Here is an 18,111-nt window from a genome sequence, read left to right on the forward strand (position 1 = left end):
TCTGCAGTTCCCTCATTGTGAGAAGGGAAACAGCACAGTAATGGGCTTCACAGTGGCAGAGCTCTAGAGCACTTACTCACACACTTACAGTTTCCAATAGCCTCAGGGCCATCTACTTTTCCTAAGCTGTCCTACTAGAGGAAAAACTCCATTCCTCCAGCCAAGGATGGACTTCTTTGCAAGTCCAGCATCTTTCTTCTCAGGAGGGTAGAAGATTTTTGGACCACTTGCCAACTTTTGGACAACCACTCTTACATTCTCCTGAGCCCCCAACTTCCCCTATGTTGTTACTAAATAAATAATGTATTATAATCACTTCTAACCCTGTCCTTGATGAGATGTATATACATTGATAGTTGAAGATTTAGAAACATTTATATCCTCATTGCAGTTGAAAGCTCTTTCTACGTTTAATATGGTTTCTCAGTTCAGTTCAGTCGCTCAGTCATGTCTGAATTTTTGCGACCCCATGGATACGGTTTCTAAAACGCTCAATATCATGTGGGATCACTTGGGAGTTTAATTTAGAAAGGCGGTGGCTACCATGGATCTTGGTCTATGAAATTCTAGAAAAGAAGACTGAACTCTTTGAGAAGCAAATACTCAAGTTCATATCTGGACCCTGCTTCAGCTATTTTTATGAGCTTCGGGCAAGCCTGAGTAGACTGAGCTGAATGGTGGCCCTCAAAAAGATACATCCTAATTCTTGGAAACTATGATGTTATATCATAGAGCAAAGGATGTGATTAAGGATCTTGAGAAGAGGGAATCATCCCGGATTATCCAGGTGGGTCAAAAATGCAGTCCTATTTATCCTTAGAGGGAGTTTGGAGACGGCAGAGGAAGAGACCATGTAACCAGGAGGCAGGGGCTGGGACGATGCACTGCACCGAGGGATGCCAACAGCCACCAGCAGCTACAGAGGCAGAAAACAGATCCTCCCCTAGGCCTGAGGAGGAAGCGTGGCCCTGCCGACAACTTGATTTTGCACTTTGGCCTCCAGAACTCTAAGAAAATACATTTCAGTCATTTTAAGCCACCAAGCTTGTATAATTTGTTATGACAGCCGTAGGAAGCTAATCCACTCAGTTTCCTCATCTGTAAAGCTGAAAGACTGGGATCATATTGACAAGGATATCCCAGATCTTTAATTTTAGAAAAGTCATTCTCAGACACTGGAAAATTAACAAAGTATGCTAACTTTAAGACTGTCACCCTATCGGCAGGATGTTGTTTGCCTGGGGATGCCACGGAAAGCTTCAACAAGAAATGCTGCGCCCGTTACAGCCCCTTTACCAGGAATCGCTGTGTCAGAAAGCTGGATGCGAAAGTGTCCTCCTAAAGGTGGACTTGTCCTCTGCAGTCTCTGTGCTGTCACCTGGACCAACCGGGATCCTTCCTCTGCTCCTTCAGTGGGCACAGCGCTGCAACATGTCAGAAACAAAGCATTAACCACAAGGACCCTTGAGCAGCTGCTCCAGACAGAGCACAGCTCCATCTCAAGGACCACACAGTCTCCCACGTTTCCAGGCCATGAGCATGAGCTCCAAAATAATCCCTCTCCCACCACAGCAGAGAAAATGAAAGGTGAATATGAGGGGTCTCTAAGGGTGTTCCACTCTCCCCCTCTACTGATCCTGGGAGAACGCAGAGGCAGAGTGAAGAGTGAGGAGTGTAGCCTCCGCTGCTCTGGTCCTGATGCACAGTGGACTGTATCTTCACAGTCAGATGAAAGCTCACCCTGATCCACAGATCCTCTGCACTCAGTATCCCCAGCAGAAACAGGCCACTCCATCTAGCAGAGTCCTTATCCAGCACCTGCATGCACACTGCATACCTAATCCTGCTTTCAGTACAATAAGTGGGTCAAATAAATCATGACATACCATGCAGTGGAATACTATTCAGCCATTAAAAAGCATGCTTAATGAAATGGGGAAATATTCCATTTATACCAGTAGGGGAAAAGGACATGTTGCAAATACAGTGTCTTATCTGTTGTACCAACTTGAGGTTTAAAAAGTAAATATATATAATTAGTTAGTGTTAGTCACTCAGTTGTGTCCGGTTCTTTGTGACCGCATGGACAGTAGCCTGCCAGACTCCACTGTCCTTGGAATTCTCCAGGTAAGAATACTGGAGTAGGTTGCCATTCCCTTCTCCAGGGGATCTTCCCAACCCAGGGATCGAACCTAGGTCTCTTGCACTGCAGGCGGATTCTTCATCGTCTGAGCTACCAAATATATATAAATATATAGTACATATACATGTATTTTGTGTATATATGTATATGTGTGTGTGAGGAAAAAGAGTATTTTAGAACATGGATTCAACGTGTTAAAAGAAAGTATCTCTGTACAGAGGGGTTATGAGTGATTTGTACCTTTTCTATGTGCTTTTCTGTACTTTCCACATTTTCAACAATGAACATGTGTGATTTTGATCAGTAATATTACTTAAGTACTACGTATTGATGTGCATACTCACAAACACACAGAAACAGTTAGACTGAGGCTTATCTGGTTGGGGGCCATCCTGTGTTGTCCTGACTTTCTCAGGCTGAAGGCTTCCAGAAGGAGCTAAGGAGCCTGAGAAAACTCAGAAGGGGAGGTTGTGAGCACCTTTCTAAGTGTGGACCTAGATTATACTCCATCATTTCAGAGTTAATAACTTTGGCATTTGGAGCACAGGATCACAGGGGGCTCATCTGACGTCTCCCTCTCCATCACCAAAAGCCTTTCCCTCCTTTATTCTATTGATGACTTTTTGTCTTTTCTACCCAGAGGACCGTGAAACATTGTCAAGAAATGTGGAATATAGATTCAAGCTTTCTAACATTGATAAAAAGTCTCAAGCACGGTGTAAGTAATGAGAACTCATTCCAGAACATGTTAGATACAGGGGGAGAAAAGAAATTTTAAAGACAAGGCATCTCAGTCGTTCCCATCCTACGGCTTTTAGTGAACATTTAAAAGGACGAATTACAGCATGCATGTGTTCCAGGAGCTTGGAGGAGCCTGATTCTTAGTTACTGCTTTGTAAACTATGGCCAAGACGGTTTATTGACGAATCAACGCTTATGTGGCTCTAGTGCCATCTGGTGGTGAGCTTTCAGAACTGGCTGGTTTTGTTCCTTTGTCTATGAATTGTACTTCCTTTTGCCTCAAAGAATTCTAGTAAAATTAATATATTAATCTTATTAATGGAATGGAAGAAGAGTAGCAAGAAGAAAACAGTGGTAATGTGAACCTCTGAAAAGCATAAAAATACATCTACTTGTAAAGTAATTAACTAGGAACTAGCCCCCAGATCAACAGAATCAGCATTGCCTGGGAACTCATTAGAAAAGCAAATTATCAGGCCCTGCCACCAAGCCTACTGAATTAGGATGGTGTGGTTATGGCACAGCAACTTGTGTTTTAACACAACCTTCAGGTAAGTCTGATGCAGCATTCTTAACACTGAGAACTATTGCTGTAAGCAGCAAGGCAGGTAAAATTTCCTGATTGATAAAAAGTCTCACTGCTGTGACTCCTAAGGCCAGTTAGCAATTTTAAGGAGGGACAGGTGACCAAAGATGGTTCCCTACCTTGCAGTGATGAGCGGGAGCTCCAGGCCACACCCTGCCAACCAGGAGGTCACATTGTAGACGGGAGGTGATCCCACTACCGAGAGCAATTCTAGCAGATTCCCGCCAGGGCGAGCTGTACCAGTGTCCGCCTGAGAAACTGGAGACCGAGGAGCCAAACATCATCAAGTAAATCAAGATGGAAGACCTGCTGGGTGGATGGTCCCTGCTGGAGGGTCTGAGTCACTCACATCTCAGCACACCATGAAAACAGAGATTCCCACCTACCTGCTGCCATGAGGAGAAAAGGAAGAGGGAGGAATTCAGTTGCCAAAGGAAAATGCAAGGTCATGATATAAGAAGACAATGACTAATTCCACAGCAAACTTCAGTAAGCCCCAAGCCAACCAATCATCATTCCCTGTTCCATTGGAGGTCCCCTGCCGCCACACACACGTGCAAACACACAGCTCATCTGTGGCGGTGTGCACTGCCCCTCTCTTCCTCCTTTCCTTCTCCAAGTCCCGGCAGCTCCAGCAATGCAAGATGATCCCCTCAGGAACACGGAACACACAAGGCAGATCCTAGAGATACTTGAGTTTTATCCACTGCATGGTGTCACCATGTGTGCAGACACAGGGCAAGCATTTAAGACAGACCATTTTGCAAATCCTGATTTTCCACTTCTACTGGGTGACCATTTGGCTAATCACCATACCCCTGTAAGACTCTTTTCTCATTGCTAAAGTGGGACTCATGATAGACATCAGTCTGCATTTTGGCAGGGAGAGTTTACTGAGATGGCAGGTTTAAAGGGCCAGCGTAATATCCTCTTTCCCTTCTATTAGGCACCATGTAAATGCAGTTTCTTTCCCAAGTCTGTGCCATCGAGACAGCAAACAGTTGAAAAGCAGCATCCTTGCAGGCCCAGTGCTAAGCACAACACCAGGCACAGAGCCAGTGCTCGATAAAAGTTCATCTGCTCTACTGAGTATGGAGTCATTAAAAATGGCTCTGGTGCCAGTGATCTCTAGGTTTCAATGTCCCCCACATCCCCAAAGATTTGAGGCAAGACACTCAGCACCCTCTTAGCTTTGGTTTCTTAATCTATAGAGTGGGGATCATAGGGCCATCTTAGGGGTTCTGAGAATTAAATGAGAAGTATTTGGTAGCTACCACTAAATAAAAAGAAATTTCATGGAGGACATTAGGTGGGAGAATATAATCAAATATTAAGCTGATCAGATAAATGTCAGCCAATTAAATATGAATATGGAGCCCAAGTATATAGTTTATGTTACTATTAAATAATCCTCATAGAAAAATTGTTGCCAGCAGGATGACTGAACCAAGTGGGAAGCAGATTGTTATACCCAAGCCACCTCCTGCCTTTCTTATCTCTGCCCTCTGCCTCCCTGCTCCCCTCCCCACCTCACCCGTACATGGCTCCAGATGCTGGAGCATTTGGGTGCATAGAGGTGATGGCCGTGAGAAAGAGTTGGGATCCTGGGCATTGAGGGTTTGGAGAGGAGGAAGGGAAATGATACCTATTATCTAGTCCTGAGTTTCCCAGTTAGTGGGTTCAAGTGTATGAAATATTGATCCCATTAGCCCTCTGGGAATCTGTGCAGAATTTGGGGTTACCAAAGGCCTCAGCCAGTCTTGGGCACCAAGGAATTCAGACAGTTATCCCAGCACACTATTTGAATATTATTTTCTGTGTGTCAGAACATGGAATTTGAAGTCAGCGATGCCAGATGCCCAAAACACTCAAATCACTGGAACAGGTAAGAGATGGAATTCTGAAGAGCATCAAAAATGATGCAATTTCAGGGCTTGAAAGAGAGTTCTCTTACCCCTCACCCCCAAGTTCCCTGCCCCTTAGCTCTGCAACTTTCAGGTAAAACATTAAAAGTTGCACAACTTGAAAATCAGAACGCAAATGACCATTCCATCCTTTTCTCCTTGAAGAGAGAAAGAGAAGCTATGAGAAGCAGGAAAGCCAGAGTCACAAGGGATGTGATGGAAGAGGGAGAGTGAACCAGTTGGAAACCTAGAGGCCCTAGGAGCAAACCACACCACCCCTCTGGCCTTCTGTCCCTGGCATGTGTGTCACACGTGGCCTCGGGGGAACCCTTGGTGAGCACCTTGCCCTTAAGACAAACAAAGCCAGCTGAGATCAAGGGACTTTGTGCAGAGAGGGGCCAGGCCTGAGCTCTGAGTGATGCGTGGGAGCAATCAGATGGGCAGAAAGACAAAGCTATTCTCATGAGGATGTGATGACCCTCTAACACCAAGTTGGCCCTAAGGGTTGTACAATCAGACTTGTGGCCCATTTCAGGGCCAATGATGCTCTGTTCCTCACAGCACCTTTATGACAGATATTAACAGATGGAGGGGGAGAAATCCTGCTGGCCTGACAGTAGTAATGATAATAGTAGTAATAACTGATCATATTTACTGAGCACCTACTACAGTCAGGACCCATGATGAGTGCTTTACATCACACTTCAGTTAATCTTCATAGTAATCCCATGGGGTAGAGGCCTCATTATGCCATTTTATAGACGAGAAAACCAAGGCCTCTCAGCCAGAAAGTGGTAAAATTGGGATAAGATGACAGGCATCCAAAGCAAGAGCAAACATTGGGGTAAATAACAGAAAACAGAAGGAACTTGCTAGAGGGATATAAAAGCCAAAGACACACAATCACAACTTCATCTTCTCCCTGGGATCGAGGCGGAAAGATGGAGAATCATCTGTTCTCTCTCCATTAAAAGAGAAGCAGCCCCTCCAGAAAAGCCTGAGGACCCTATCTGATGGATAGTTCATAGAGAAGAGTAGATCTGATAATCACCTGTTAGGTTTGTGTCTGCAATAATAATCTCATCCACATAGAACATGCCCATCTCTGGAGACAGAGGGAGGAGGTCAATCTGATGAACCAGCACTGGGGAATTTGCAGGAGGCAGCTGGAGATGCGAGGAGTGATGCACACACGTCTTCCAGAGGTTGGTGCAGGTGAACTGCCAGCTGAACACAAGCACAGAGCAGACACGGGCCTCCCGTGAGCACCACAGTCCTCTCACCTGAGAGCCCCAGTTCCCCAACCTGGGCCCGAAGACCATGCAGCTGGGAGACCACACAGTCCTGGTTGCCATGGTACCAGCATCCCATCCAAAATGGGCTCAACTTGGCTGGGACACAACACCAGTGAGTCACGTTTAAGTCCACCATCCATTCATAACAATGTCAGCAGTACTTTCAAATTATAATACAATTGTGTGTCTTAAGCAGATCACATGTTAGGCTCTAACCACAGAGATGATTAGTGGTCTCTAAAACCTAAAACTCACTTAGGTTTAAAACCACTTACAAAACCCCTGAGAGATGTGGAAAGAGTGCTGAATCAAGGGATCAAAATGCCTGAATCATATTCCAGCATCTTTGTTCACTTGCTGAATGAATGTCAGTGAATCACACATTCTCTGGGCCCCGATTTTTCTCATCTGTAATGTCAAGGAATGTTCCATAAAATCTCTTCCACATATGATGGTCTTTGACTCTATCTCTATGAGAAATGTCAGACTCCTTATATATGTAACGACTAACTGCTCTTAAATCAAACTTCTTTGCCAAATAAAACATGTTCAGAGCTGAAATTATTGTCCGAGACCCCACTATCAGACAATACCTGCCATGAGTCACTGTCCCCAGGATAGTTAGCCATACCATCTGGCGAATTCCCACCACACCTGCCCGCAGACAAGCTACCTGCGGGTACCTACTTAGGACTGGTCCCCAGGAGACTCCAGTCACACGTGATGTTCTTAACAGGGTTTTGAAGGCCAATTGTGAAGGACACAGTCATCTTCAGGGTCGTATTCTCATGGCCTCTGTATGCAAGGCATAACTAGAGACACAAAACAAGAGCTTCAGCTCTGTCATTAAGAAGCAGCTGTTCAAGTAATGTTTATTGAGGACAACCCACCCCCTAGAACCAACCTAGAGACAGCCAGACCATGCCTGCCCTCCTAGACCTTACCTTGCTGCTGCTGCTGCTGCTAAGTCGCTTCAGTCGTGTCCGACTCTGTGCGACCCCATAGACGGAAGCCCACCAGGCTCCCCCGTCCCTGGGATTCTCCAGGCAAGAACACTGGAGTGGGTTGCCATTTCTTTCTCCAATGCATGAAAGTGAAATGTGAAAGGGAAGTCGCTCAGTCACATCTGACTCTTAGCGACCCCATGGACTGCAGCCCACCAGGCTCCTCCATCCATGGGATTTTCCAGGCAAGAGTACTGGAGTGGGGTGCCATTGCCTTCTCCGGATCTTACCTTAGTTTAGAGCAAATTGCTATTTATCCAACAGAGAGTTATTCAATGCCTAGCACTGTGTGTGGCTGTGAGGATTTTTTATCTCAATTAGAGATCTCAATTAGAAATCCCTTGTTGTGACCCAGATACCTGTGCAACCTCAAGCAAGGCACTGAACCTGTCTGAGTCTCACTCCTTAACCTGAACTCGCCGGCATCCTTGGCTTCTAATTCAGAGTTAAGTAAAATTGTTTGGCAGGATTTTTCAACTGTGGCGCTATTGACATTTAGGACTGGGACTTTTCTGTGAGTGCTTTTCTTACACTGTGCATTAAGGAACGTGTAGCAACTTTCCTAGAATCTACCCACTGGATGGCACTAACACTTCCCCGGTTGTGATGACCAAAAATGCTTCTCATTCAGTTCAGTTCAGTTCAGTCGCTCTATCATGTCCAACTCTTTGCAACCCCATGAATCGCAGCACGCCAGGCCTCCCTGTCTATCACCAACTCCCCGAGTTCACCCAGACTCACGTCCATTGAGTCAGTGATGCCATCCAGCCATCTCATCCTCTGTCGTCCCCTTCTCCTCCTGCCCCCAATCCCTCCCAGCATCAGAGTCTTTTCCAATGAGTCAACTCTTCGCATGAGGTGGCCAAAGTACTGGAGTTTCAGCTTTAGCATCATTCCTTCCAAAGAAATCCCAGGGCTGATCTCCTTCAGAATGGACTGGTTGGATCTCCTTGCAGTCCAAAGGACTCTCAAGAGTCTTCTCCAACACCACAGTTCAAAAGCATCAATTCTTCGGCACTCAGCCTTCTTCACAGTCCAACTCTCACATCCATACATGACCACAGGAAAAACCATAGCCTTGACTAGACAGACCTTTGTTGGCAAAGTAATGTCTCTGCTTTTTAATATGCTATCTAGGTTGGTCATAACTTTCCTTCCAAGGAGTAAGCGTCTTTTAATTTCATGGCTGCAGTCACCATCTGCAGTGATTTTGGAGCCCAGAAAAATAAAGTCTGACACTGTTTCCACTGTTTCCCCATCTATTTCCCATGAAGTGGTGGGACCAGATGCCATGATCTTAGTTTTCTGAATGTTAAGCTTTAAGCCAACTTTTTCACTCTCGTCTTTCACTTTCATCAAGAGGCTTTTTAGTTCCTCTTCACTTTCTGCCATAAGGGTGGTGTCATCTGCATATCCGAGGTTATTGAGATTTCTCCCGGCAATCTTGATTCCAGCTTGTGTTTCTTCCAGCCCAGCTTTTCTCATGATGTACTCTGCATATAAGTTAAATAAGCAGGGTGACAATATACAGCCTTGACGTACTCCTTTTCCTATTTGGAACCAGTCTGTTGTTCTATATCCAGTTCTAACTGTTGCTTCCTGACCTGCATACAGATTTCTCAAGAGGCAGGTCAGGTGATCTGGTATTCCCATCTCTTTCAGAATTGTCCACAGTTTATTGTCATCCACACAGTCAAAGGCATTGGCATAGTCAATAAAGCAGAAATAGATGTTTTTCTGGAACTCTCTTGCTTTTGCCATGATCCAGCGGATGTTGGCAATTTGATCTCTGGTTCCTCTGCCTTTTCTAAAACCAGCTTGAACATCTGGAAGTTCACGGTTCACGTATTGCTGAAGCCTGGCTTGGAGAATTTTGAGCATTACTTTACTAGCGTGTGAGATGAGGGCAATTGTGCGGTAGTTTGAGCATTCTTTGGCATTGTCTTTCTTTGGGATTGGAATGAAAACTGACCTTTTCCAGTCCTGTGGCCACTGCTGAGTTTTCCAAATTTGCTGGCATATTGAGTGCAGCACTTTCACAGCATCATCTTTCAGGATCTGGAATAGCTCAACTGCAATTCCATCACCTCCACTAGCTTTGTTCGTAGTAATGCTTCTTAAGGCCCACTTCACTTCACATTCCAGGATGTCTGGCTCAGGGATAACACCATCATGATTATCTGGGTCGTGAAGATCTTTTTTGTACAGTTCTTCTGTGTATTCTTGTCACCTCTTCTTAATATCTTCTGCTTCTGTTAGGTCCATACCATTTCTGTCCTTTATCAAGCCCATCTTTGCATGAAATGTTCCCTTGGTATCTCTAATTTTCTTGAAGAGATCTCTAGTCTTTCCCATTCTGTTGTTTTCCTCTATTTCTTTGCATTGATCACTGAGGAAGGCTTTCTTATCTCTTCTTACTATTCTTTGGAACTCTGCATTCAGATGCCTATATCTTTCCTTTTCTCCTTTGCTTTTCGCTTCTCTTCTTTTCACAGCTGTTTGTAAGGCCTCCCCAGACAGCCATTTTGCGTTTTTGCATTTCTTTTCCATGGGGATGGTCTTGATTCCTGTCTCCTGTACAATGTCACGAACCTCATTCCATAGTTCATCAGGCACTCTATCAGATCTAGGCCCTTAAATCTATTTCTCACTTCCACTGTATCATCATAAGGGATTTGATTTAGGTCATACCTGAATGGTCTAGTGGTTTTTCCTACTTTCTTCAATTTCAGTCTGAATTTGGCAATAAGGAGTTCATGGTCTGAGCCACAGTCAGCTCCTGGTCTTGTTTTTGTTGACTGTATAGAGCTTCTCCATCTTTGGCTGCAAAGAATATAATCAATCTGATTTCAGTGTTGACCATCTGGTGATGTCCATGTATAGAGCCTTCTCTTGTGTTGTTGGAAGAGGGTGTTTGTTATGACCAGTGCATTTTCTTGGCAAAACTCTATTAGTCTTTGCCCTGCTTCATTCCATATTCCAAGGCCTCTAGTGTGGGCTAAATCCCCACCACCACCTGCTGGGCGCCTGTGCTATAGAAGAAAGGCTGGAAGTTGGGTGTTGCCCTTTCCTGAACCGTTTAGTCCCAGCTCCCACTCTTTTTTCACTCAGAAAGGACTTGAAACCACTGCCGTGAGCTCAGTTATCCCAGGAAGGTTCACACTGGTTCCCAAAGAGCAGAGCTATTAACGCAAAGGATATGAGGTACTGGAGGAATGTGTCAGTCCATCCATCAATAATAACAGTAACTATAATAATAGGTCTGCCTCTCAAGCTATGGGGGAAGAGTATATGAGGTAATCCAGTAAAGTGCTTGGGCAGCAGCTAGGACTTGTTTAAAGCTAGTTATTATAATAAATAATAATAAATAAATAAATAATAAATAATAACTAGCTTTAAACAAGTCCTAGCCGCTGCCCAAGCACTTCACTGGATTACCTCATACACTCTTCCTCCATAGCTTGAGAGGCAGACCTGTTATCACCCATTTCTCAGATGAATAAACTAAGATAAAACACAGAGGGCATGCAGGGTATAGAGTCAGAATTCAAAACCAGAGAGTCTGAGTGGAGAGTCTGCTCTCATACCTGGAGACCAAAGAAAACACTGAAGCATATGGAAACTTCCATGTCGTCATTGTTGTTGTTTTGTCATTAATCCAACTCCAACTCTTTGCAACTCCATGGACTATAGCCCTCCAGGCTCCTCTGTCCATGGGACTCTCCAGGCAAGAATACTGGAGCGGGCTTCCATTTCCTCCTCCAAGGGATCTTCCCAACCCAGGGATCAAATCCACGTCTCCTGCATTGGCAGGTGGATTCTTTACCACTAAGCCACCTAGAAAGCCCAGAAGCTTCCATAGGTCTCAGTTATTACAAAGGCATTTCTATGCAGCAACTAGCTAACGGAGGACCCAAGGTGTCTATTCACACCCAAAACCTAGCACCTCAGCCTGAAACAGCTTGTGAGTCATGGTAACCACTGCCTTGTGCTTCTGTTTCTCCACTGTCCATCCCAGAGAACAATTTCAACCCCTCCCTACCCACCTGGCCTGCAAACACCATGGCTGCTACTTACATGTGTGTACTGATCTAGCCGGTAGACTTTCTGAGCAGCTGGAGGTGTCAGGACAAGGTGTCGAGGCTGATGGAGACTGAACCTCCCACAGAAGGGCTCTGTCCCACTGGTGAGGTGCCCATCAGAGGTGGAACCTTCTAACCCTGGATGAAGTTCAGATAAAATAGGAAGTCAGGAGTAATTATCAAACAGAGCTCCACAACATGTCTGCAAGGAATAGGTTATGGGTTCTCCATGACATCGGCCTCTTAGTCCTTTGGGCAAGCCGGGCAGGGCTCGGGGTGGCCAGCACCCTCCAGCTCGAAGGCTCCACCTATGAGAAATACATTATGTCTGCTCCAGAGCATTAAAAATCTATTATCATTTTCTATGTGTACCACACACACACAAAAAAAAATATTGAGAAGCAAAGAGGTAAGGTGTGTTGACTGCAACTTAGCTCACCTTACGATTTCTAAAACATATCCTCACATATTTGGAATATGTTAGACTACCGTCTTCGGCTTCCCAAGTGGTAAAGAACCCATCTGCCAATGCAGAAGACATAAGAGACTCGGTTCAATAGGTCGGTTGGGAAGATCCCCTGGCATAGGAAACTGCAACCCACTCCAGTATTCTTGGCTGGAGAATCCCACAGACAGAGGAGCCTGGCGGGCTTCAGTTCATAGGGTCGCAAAGAGTCAGACACGACTGACACAAGATACTATGCACAGCACAGACTACTGCATGATGTAAGAATTCCTTTGAGATATGATTTGAGTTAAACAAGATTTGCACTGTTCTGCTATGTCTCTCCTATATCGGTTGCTCTTTCCCACGTGTGGCATGAGATGCAGTTCCTGAGCCTAAGTCACCAGCATCGTTCGTTTCCAACTCTCTGCTCCCCTGACAGCACAGAAGGGATGTCTTTTCTTTCTCTGATTCCCACACCAAGCAGCTCCCTCCCAAACATGCAGCCTCTCTCTTAAACACTGTGTCCAAATCCAGTTTCCATTGAAATGAACAGAGTGACCTTGGAGATGAAATGAAGATTGTTCCCTGTTTACATTAAAAAAGAGAGAGAGAGAGAGAAGATAAGCGTGAAGAAGAAGGTCAGAATTTGTCAAACCAGGAATCGTACCTTGTTCAAATCCCAGCCAGAGTAAGATGTTCGCTGAAAGGGGTTCCAGTTTGCATTTGACTGCAAGTAACTCCTCAATGGCTGTTTGAATCTGTTAATAAGAAAAATGACCAGGAGCTCATGCCATGGATGTAAAGACTACCTCTAGTTCCCCCACCTCTCGTTATGTGAATAAAATGCCCACCTGATGGGCTGTGGCATTTGCAGGGATTGGCTGACTAGAAACGTTGTCCCAGGTAAGGAAGAAGTTCCCCGTGCCAGACAGAGTCAGCATCTATAAAGTCAAGAGAGACAGAATTAAAGAATATGTGCTCACTGAGCCAAAAAGACAGTCTAGGAACATAAGACATACTTCCCTGACTTGCTATAGACAGTACACCAGGAAACAGGACCTAAGTGGGTCAAAGAGCTATGAAATCACACATGTATACACTCACAGGCATGCAGACATGGGCGTGAGTGTTAGGATGACCTTATTTCCTCTCTGAGGAATACGTTTCCAAAGGAAGATTTACCAGGACTTTGGTACCCAAAACTAAGTCCATGAATCAGGGCGTCACAACAGTAAGACTCCTTTTAAAAAAAATCCTCTCAACTCTATTGGATGGATGTCCAATCTCTTTTGTAGGAGAGTTATCATTATGGCTCAAGTCTCCTGGCTCCCAGCCAGCCAGCACTAAATTCCTTGCAGAGTTCAGCCCCTGAATCTAACCCCATGGGACAAAAAACACAGGCAGACCTGGATTTCTGGAAGTCTCTGGGCCCAAGCTCGGATCTGATGCTTCTCCCGGAGGTATGTGCTGACCACGTCAGGATTCAGCCAGGTGTTGTGGATCTGGACACCAATTCTCACCCCACTGCTGGGGGCTCTCCCTCGATGCTCTGCTTCCAGGTAGTACCTGGCTCCCCCAAGCAGCTCCAGCTTGGGGGTCTTCTGTTGCTGGGTCTTGTCACTCCCATTCTGCTCCCAGGAGTCAAACCAGTCGGCAGTGCCCACCCTGATAGAGGCCATTTTCACCTGCACCCCAGTAAACACATCAGGACCGATACTGTGAAGCTTCTGGGCTTCTCTTTCTCAAACAAAAAGCATCTAGACATCTACTAACAAGGGACTTGGGGGCTGTTCTGCCTTTTCCAACAAGTTAGCCTAAACTTTCTAGGACTATTCTATGCATGCCTCTCCAGTCATCTCTCTCTCTCTCTCTCTCTCTCTCTCTCTCTCTCTGTCTAAATCACATAGTATTCAGATGAGATGGATGGGCCATGTGTAAACCTGGAAGAGCCAACCTGAAACCCTAACTTTACGTGATGCTGTGGGTAAAATCATATGACACCCTTTGAGAAATCTAAACGACTTGACCACATCAAAATCTATGATGCTTCTCCACCCAACCAGCAAAGTAATTTCATAGAAGCATATTCATCATTTGAGAGAAAATACTGTGTTTCTTTGACAATGGCATTAAGGAATTTTGGTTGTTTGCTAAAACACTTATTTTATCCTTCAAAACTGGCCAGAAAATTCCTGCATAAAACTAGCTACATCCACACCCAGAATCAGTCGTAAAAACAAATTCTGAGTCAGACAAATCTGGATTTGAATTCTTAATGTGCCTCTTTATCACCCCAGTGGCCCTGGATTGGTCATACAAGCCTTCTAAGCCTCATTGTCCTCATCTGGAAAATGGAGATAAAGAGACATAGCTCACAAGATGCTGTGAAGTTTAGAAACAAGGTATGTAGCATAATGACCAGCAAGCTCTGTTTCAAAAAGTAAAATCATGTAGATTATATCTCAACTTTTTAACATTTCTAATTTTAAAAAACCCACACACACACATGAACGCACCAAAAAAAATTAAAGTCTCTGGTTGCTTAACAGTGTGTTACAACTATCAGTAGACCATGAAAGCCTTCATTTTGACTTCCTGCTTTTTTTTTTTTCACGAGTGAGGGACTGGGGACAAGAAGAAGGAAAACAAGAAGGTGGTGAATACCTTGGTCCTCAGGTCCTCCGACCAACTGAAATACAGAGAGGCCTGGTTGTCAGCCTGGATCCAGAAAGTGTAATTATTTGTCTCTGGGGCCACAAAGAACCCACGGAGCCGTGCTCTGGAAAGCAGAGGAACACAGAGAAAGACGTGAGGGCAGCCAAGCCCGGTATCACTGACCCAACTACGGTGCCCTTGGGTTTGTTTGTCTTTATGTTAATGAGGAGGAAACACTTGACTCTTATGCCTGTGACTGGCCAGAGCCCTCTGGATGCATCTCTTCCTGTGATGCCTGCCTGGCTCAGTATCTCAGCCCATCACTTCGAACTGGCACGACTCCCCAGGCAGTTTGCATCATCTTTGGGAAAAGATGCTGTAGCCACAGCATAGGATCACCTGGGGGCTTAGCTGAGATCACTTACCAAACATGGCCAGTACAGGGTCTGGCACATGGTAAGCATTCAATCAATAGTAAATCTCATTCTCTTATTAGAAATAGAGATCTTCAATCAGAGTTTTCTCTGATTTGATCTACATATGAAGAATACAGAGAATATTTTCTGAGAATAGTTTTGAAAATAACTAAAGTTCCATCATTATCATACTAATAAATATTCCAAGGTTTTATTTTAAATTTTTGAATTTTACAGAAACGAATGCCAGAAAGAATAGAAAGAGTTGCTCTCTGGTTTGGGGATCCTTGAAATGGCAGAGAGAAACCTACAGGTCATACCAAATAATCAAAATGTTCTTTTATCTATTGAGGTGGGACTCTCCTTGATGCCCCCACACACACTGAATATAGCTGAAAGATTTTCTTTGGAACATTATTTATGGTCCTCAGAAACTATGACAAAGCTGCAGTACTAGGTGCCACCAAACACACACACACACTATTTATTGCCACTTTAAAACCATATACTGGTGGTTAGATATCTAATTAGTACAACTTTCAAGACAATAGAAACTTAACTCTGATCAGATTTCCTTCCCTACTTGGTTCCTTCAATGTCTGAAATTCAATGAACAGAGAACAAAGCCTTCCTTTTCACAACTGAATTAACCTTTAAAATGGCCAAGAGACTTCCCTAGTGGTCCAGTGGTTAAGACTGCACTTCCACTGCAGGGGACATGGGTTTGATCCCTGGTTGAGGAACTAAGATCCCACATGCTATGCAGCACAGCCAAAAGAAATCAGTAGAAGAGTCAAATCCTTGAAAGTGGTTACAGATTGACGAGAATTCACCCGCCTGCAAATGCAGGAGATGTAAGAGACACAGGTTCGATTTCTGGGCGGGAAAGATCCCCTGGAGGGGGACATGGCAACCCACTCCAATATTCTTGCCTGGAGAATCCCATGAACAGAGGAGCCTGACAGGCTACAGTCCATAGGGTCACAAAGAGTTGGACATGACTAAAGTGACTTAGCACAGAATTCAGATACAGGAGTCATAACCAACCTCTCTGAGGAGAGTTTCAAAAAAAGAAGAGATCCATCACACCTAAAGGATATAGACCCCTATATACAAGCTTAGAGCACACTATGTCTCCACAGTTCTCTTATTTTCTACATTTTTAAGCCCACGTTAAAATAATGAGAAATTCTGGCCACATCCTTGAAGGGATTAAAAAGACAAATCTAAACAGGGAAACTTCACCACACTGCAGTCACTGCTGTAGAAAACAATGTCTCCCGAGCCCACGGGAGCTTACCCCTGCTCTACACCACCCATCTGGTTGACCTACAGCACTGGATAATTGTTCCCACAGAGCTGTTGGCTGCTCAGCCTCTGCTCCCTCATATGCCCAAAGGGCAACTGTTCGAGTCTTTCTTTAGCATCATCCAGATATTGGTTTTATCTCTTAACCACATTCCTACAGGAAGTTTTGCCCTGCTCTTTACCAAGCTTCCAAGCCTACCCAGCTAAATATTCTGATGAATAGTCCTCCCCAAAGCAGATTTCAAACTAAGCTGTACAACATACGTATTTTACTCATTGATCAAAATTTAGCATGTACGCATAAAGGGCCTGTGGTCCATGAACATAACCAATATCGGCTGAAAACAGTGATCAAACTTTGTGACTGCTGAGTTAGTAGATATTTTACATTTTCCCCCAGAAATCTCATTGCTTACTCATCTGTCTCCTAGCCTCACCCAGGCCAGTAGATTCACTTGTGATCTGGACATCCACTTTTCCTACAAACATACCTGAAAGGTTGCCCTTCCTTTGACCAAAATCCAGATGGGGAACTGGCATTAGGGACGATCTGCCAACTGTACCCAGGGGTGGCTTCAGTCAGGTCCAAGTCCTCAGAAGCATCTCCAACTTCAAAGAGAAGCCCTCGATTGCCTGTAAGACACGTATGCCTCATAAACATCAGAGGGGGATTCTCCCCCAAGCGGGGGAACTTCTTGACTACAGATTCAGGATGAAGATGATACGGGAACGATTTAGAAGGTGAGTCAACTGAGACCCAGATGGAGTAATCATGTGAGACATTGTAAAGACTGTATATAGAGCTGATTCACTTTGGTGTACAGCAGAAACTTACACAATATTGTAAAGCAACTTTATCCTAATAAATTTAAGTGAAAGAATACCCCCCAAAATAAATAAAGATAATACAAATGTTCTAGAAGGTGGAAACTACTGCTAGGTGTAAGAATTCAGCCTCTGAGAAAGAGACACCTGACAAGGAGCAGTAAAGGGGCATCTTCTCAGAGGACCATAAAAAACCAAGGAGCGCTTTTTAATGGGAGTGTCCAGATAAGAGAAAAATTCGAAAAAGCAAAAAAGGCTTGTGAAGCCAGGAGTGCACTTCAGTGCACTTTTAATGTCATGAGAACTCTATTCCCTAAACCCTCTTTGTCCCCAAAAATTGGCAATCCTCACATTTTTCATGAGTCCTGACCTCAGTTTGTGAACATGCAGCAAATCATGTGACAGGCTGCCATTACATAACATTCTAAATGTCATCTATTTATTTGTGTTTTATATTAAAAAAAAAAAAAAACCCTGAGACCAAAGACATATGTGTAATCAGTCAGTACAGTTCAGTTCAGTTGCTCAGTCATGTTCGACTCTTTGTGACTCCATGGACTGCAGCACACCAGGATTCCCTGTCCATCACCAACTCCCAGAGCTTGCTCAAACTCATGTTCATTGAATCAGTGATGCCATCCAACCATCTCATCCTCTGTCGTCCCCTTCTCCTCCTGCCTTCAATCCTTCCCAGCATCAGGGTC

The 18,111-nt window shown here is 44.5% G+C and overlaps 1 protein-coding gene across 9 annotated transcripts in view; it reads right to left on the bottom strand.

Annotated features, from left to right (window-relative positions):
* Nucleotides 1-18,111, bottom strand: part of PKHD1 (PKHD1 ciliary IPT domain containing fibrocystin/polyductin) — a 443,740-nt gene that overhangs the window by 395,341 nt on the left and 30,288 nt on the right. For all 9 annotated transcript variants that reach the window (XR_015152761.1, XM_086370763.1, XM_086370767.1 and 6 more), the window contains 10 exons: nt 17,074-17,215; nt 14,868-14,982; nt 13,610-13,888; nt 13,055-13,144; nt 12,871-12,961; nt 11,751-11,893; nt 7,357-7,481; nt 6,426-6,601; nt 3,590-3,728; nt 1,297-1,424 (listed from right to left, as the gene is read on the bottom strand). Coding sequence is in view for 8 of the 9 variants with exons in the window: in XM_086370763.1 (XP_086226889.1) it covers nt 1,297-1,424; nt 3,590-3,728; nt 6,426-6,601; nt 7,357-7,481; nt 11,751-11,893; nt 12,871-12,961; nt 13,055-13,144; nt 13,610-13,888; nt 14,868-14,982; nt 17,074-17,215 (1,428 nt within the window). In the remaining variant the exon portion in view is untranslated. The remainder of the gene's footprint in view (nt 1-1,296; nt 1,425-3,589; nt 3,729-6,425; nt 6,602-7,356; nt 7,482-11,750; nt 11,894-12,870; nt 12,962-13,054; nt 13,145-13,609; nt 13,889-14,867; nt 14,983-17,073; nt 17,216-18,111) is intronic.

The sequence above is a fragment of the Bos grunniens genome, chromosome 23 (assembly GCF_055505025.1).
Source record: "Bos grunniens cultivar Pamir isolate PY7600 chromosome 23, Bosgru_T2T1.0, whole genome shotgun sequence".
NCBI classification, from domain to species: domain Eukaryota; kingdom Metazoa; phylum Chordata; class Mammalia; order Artiodactyla; family Bovidae; genus Bos; species Bos grunniens.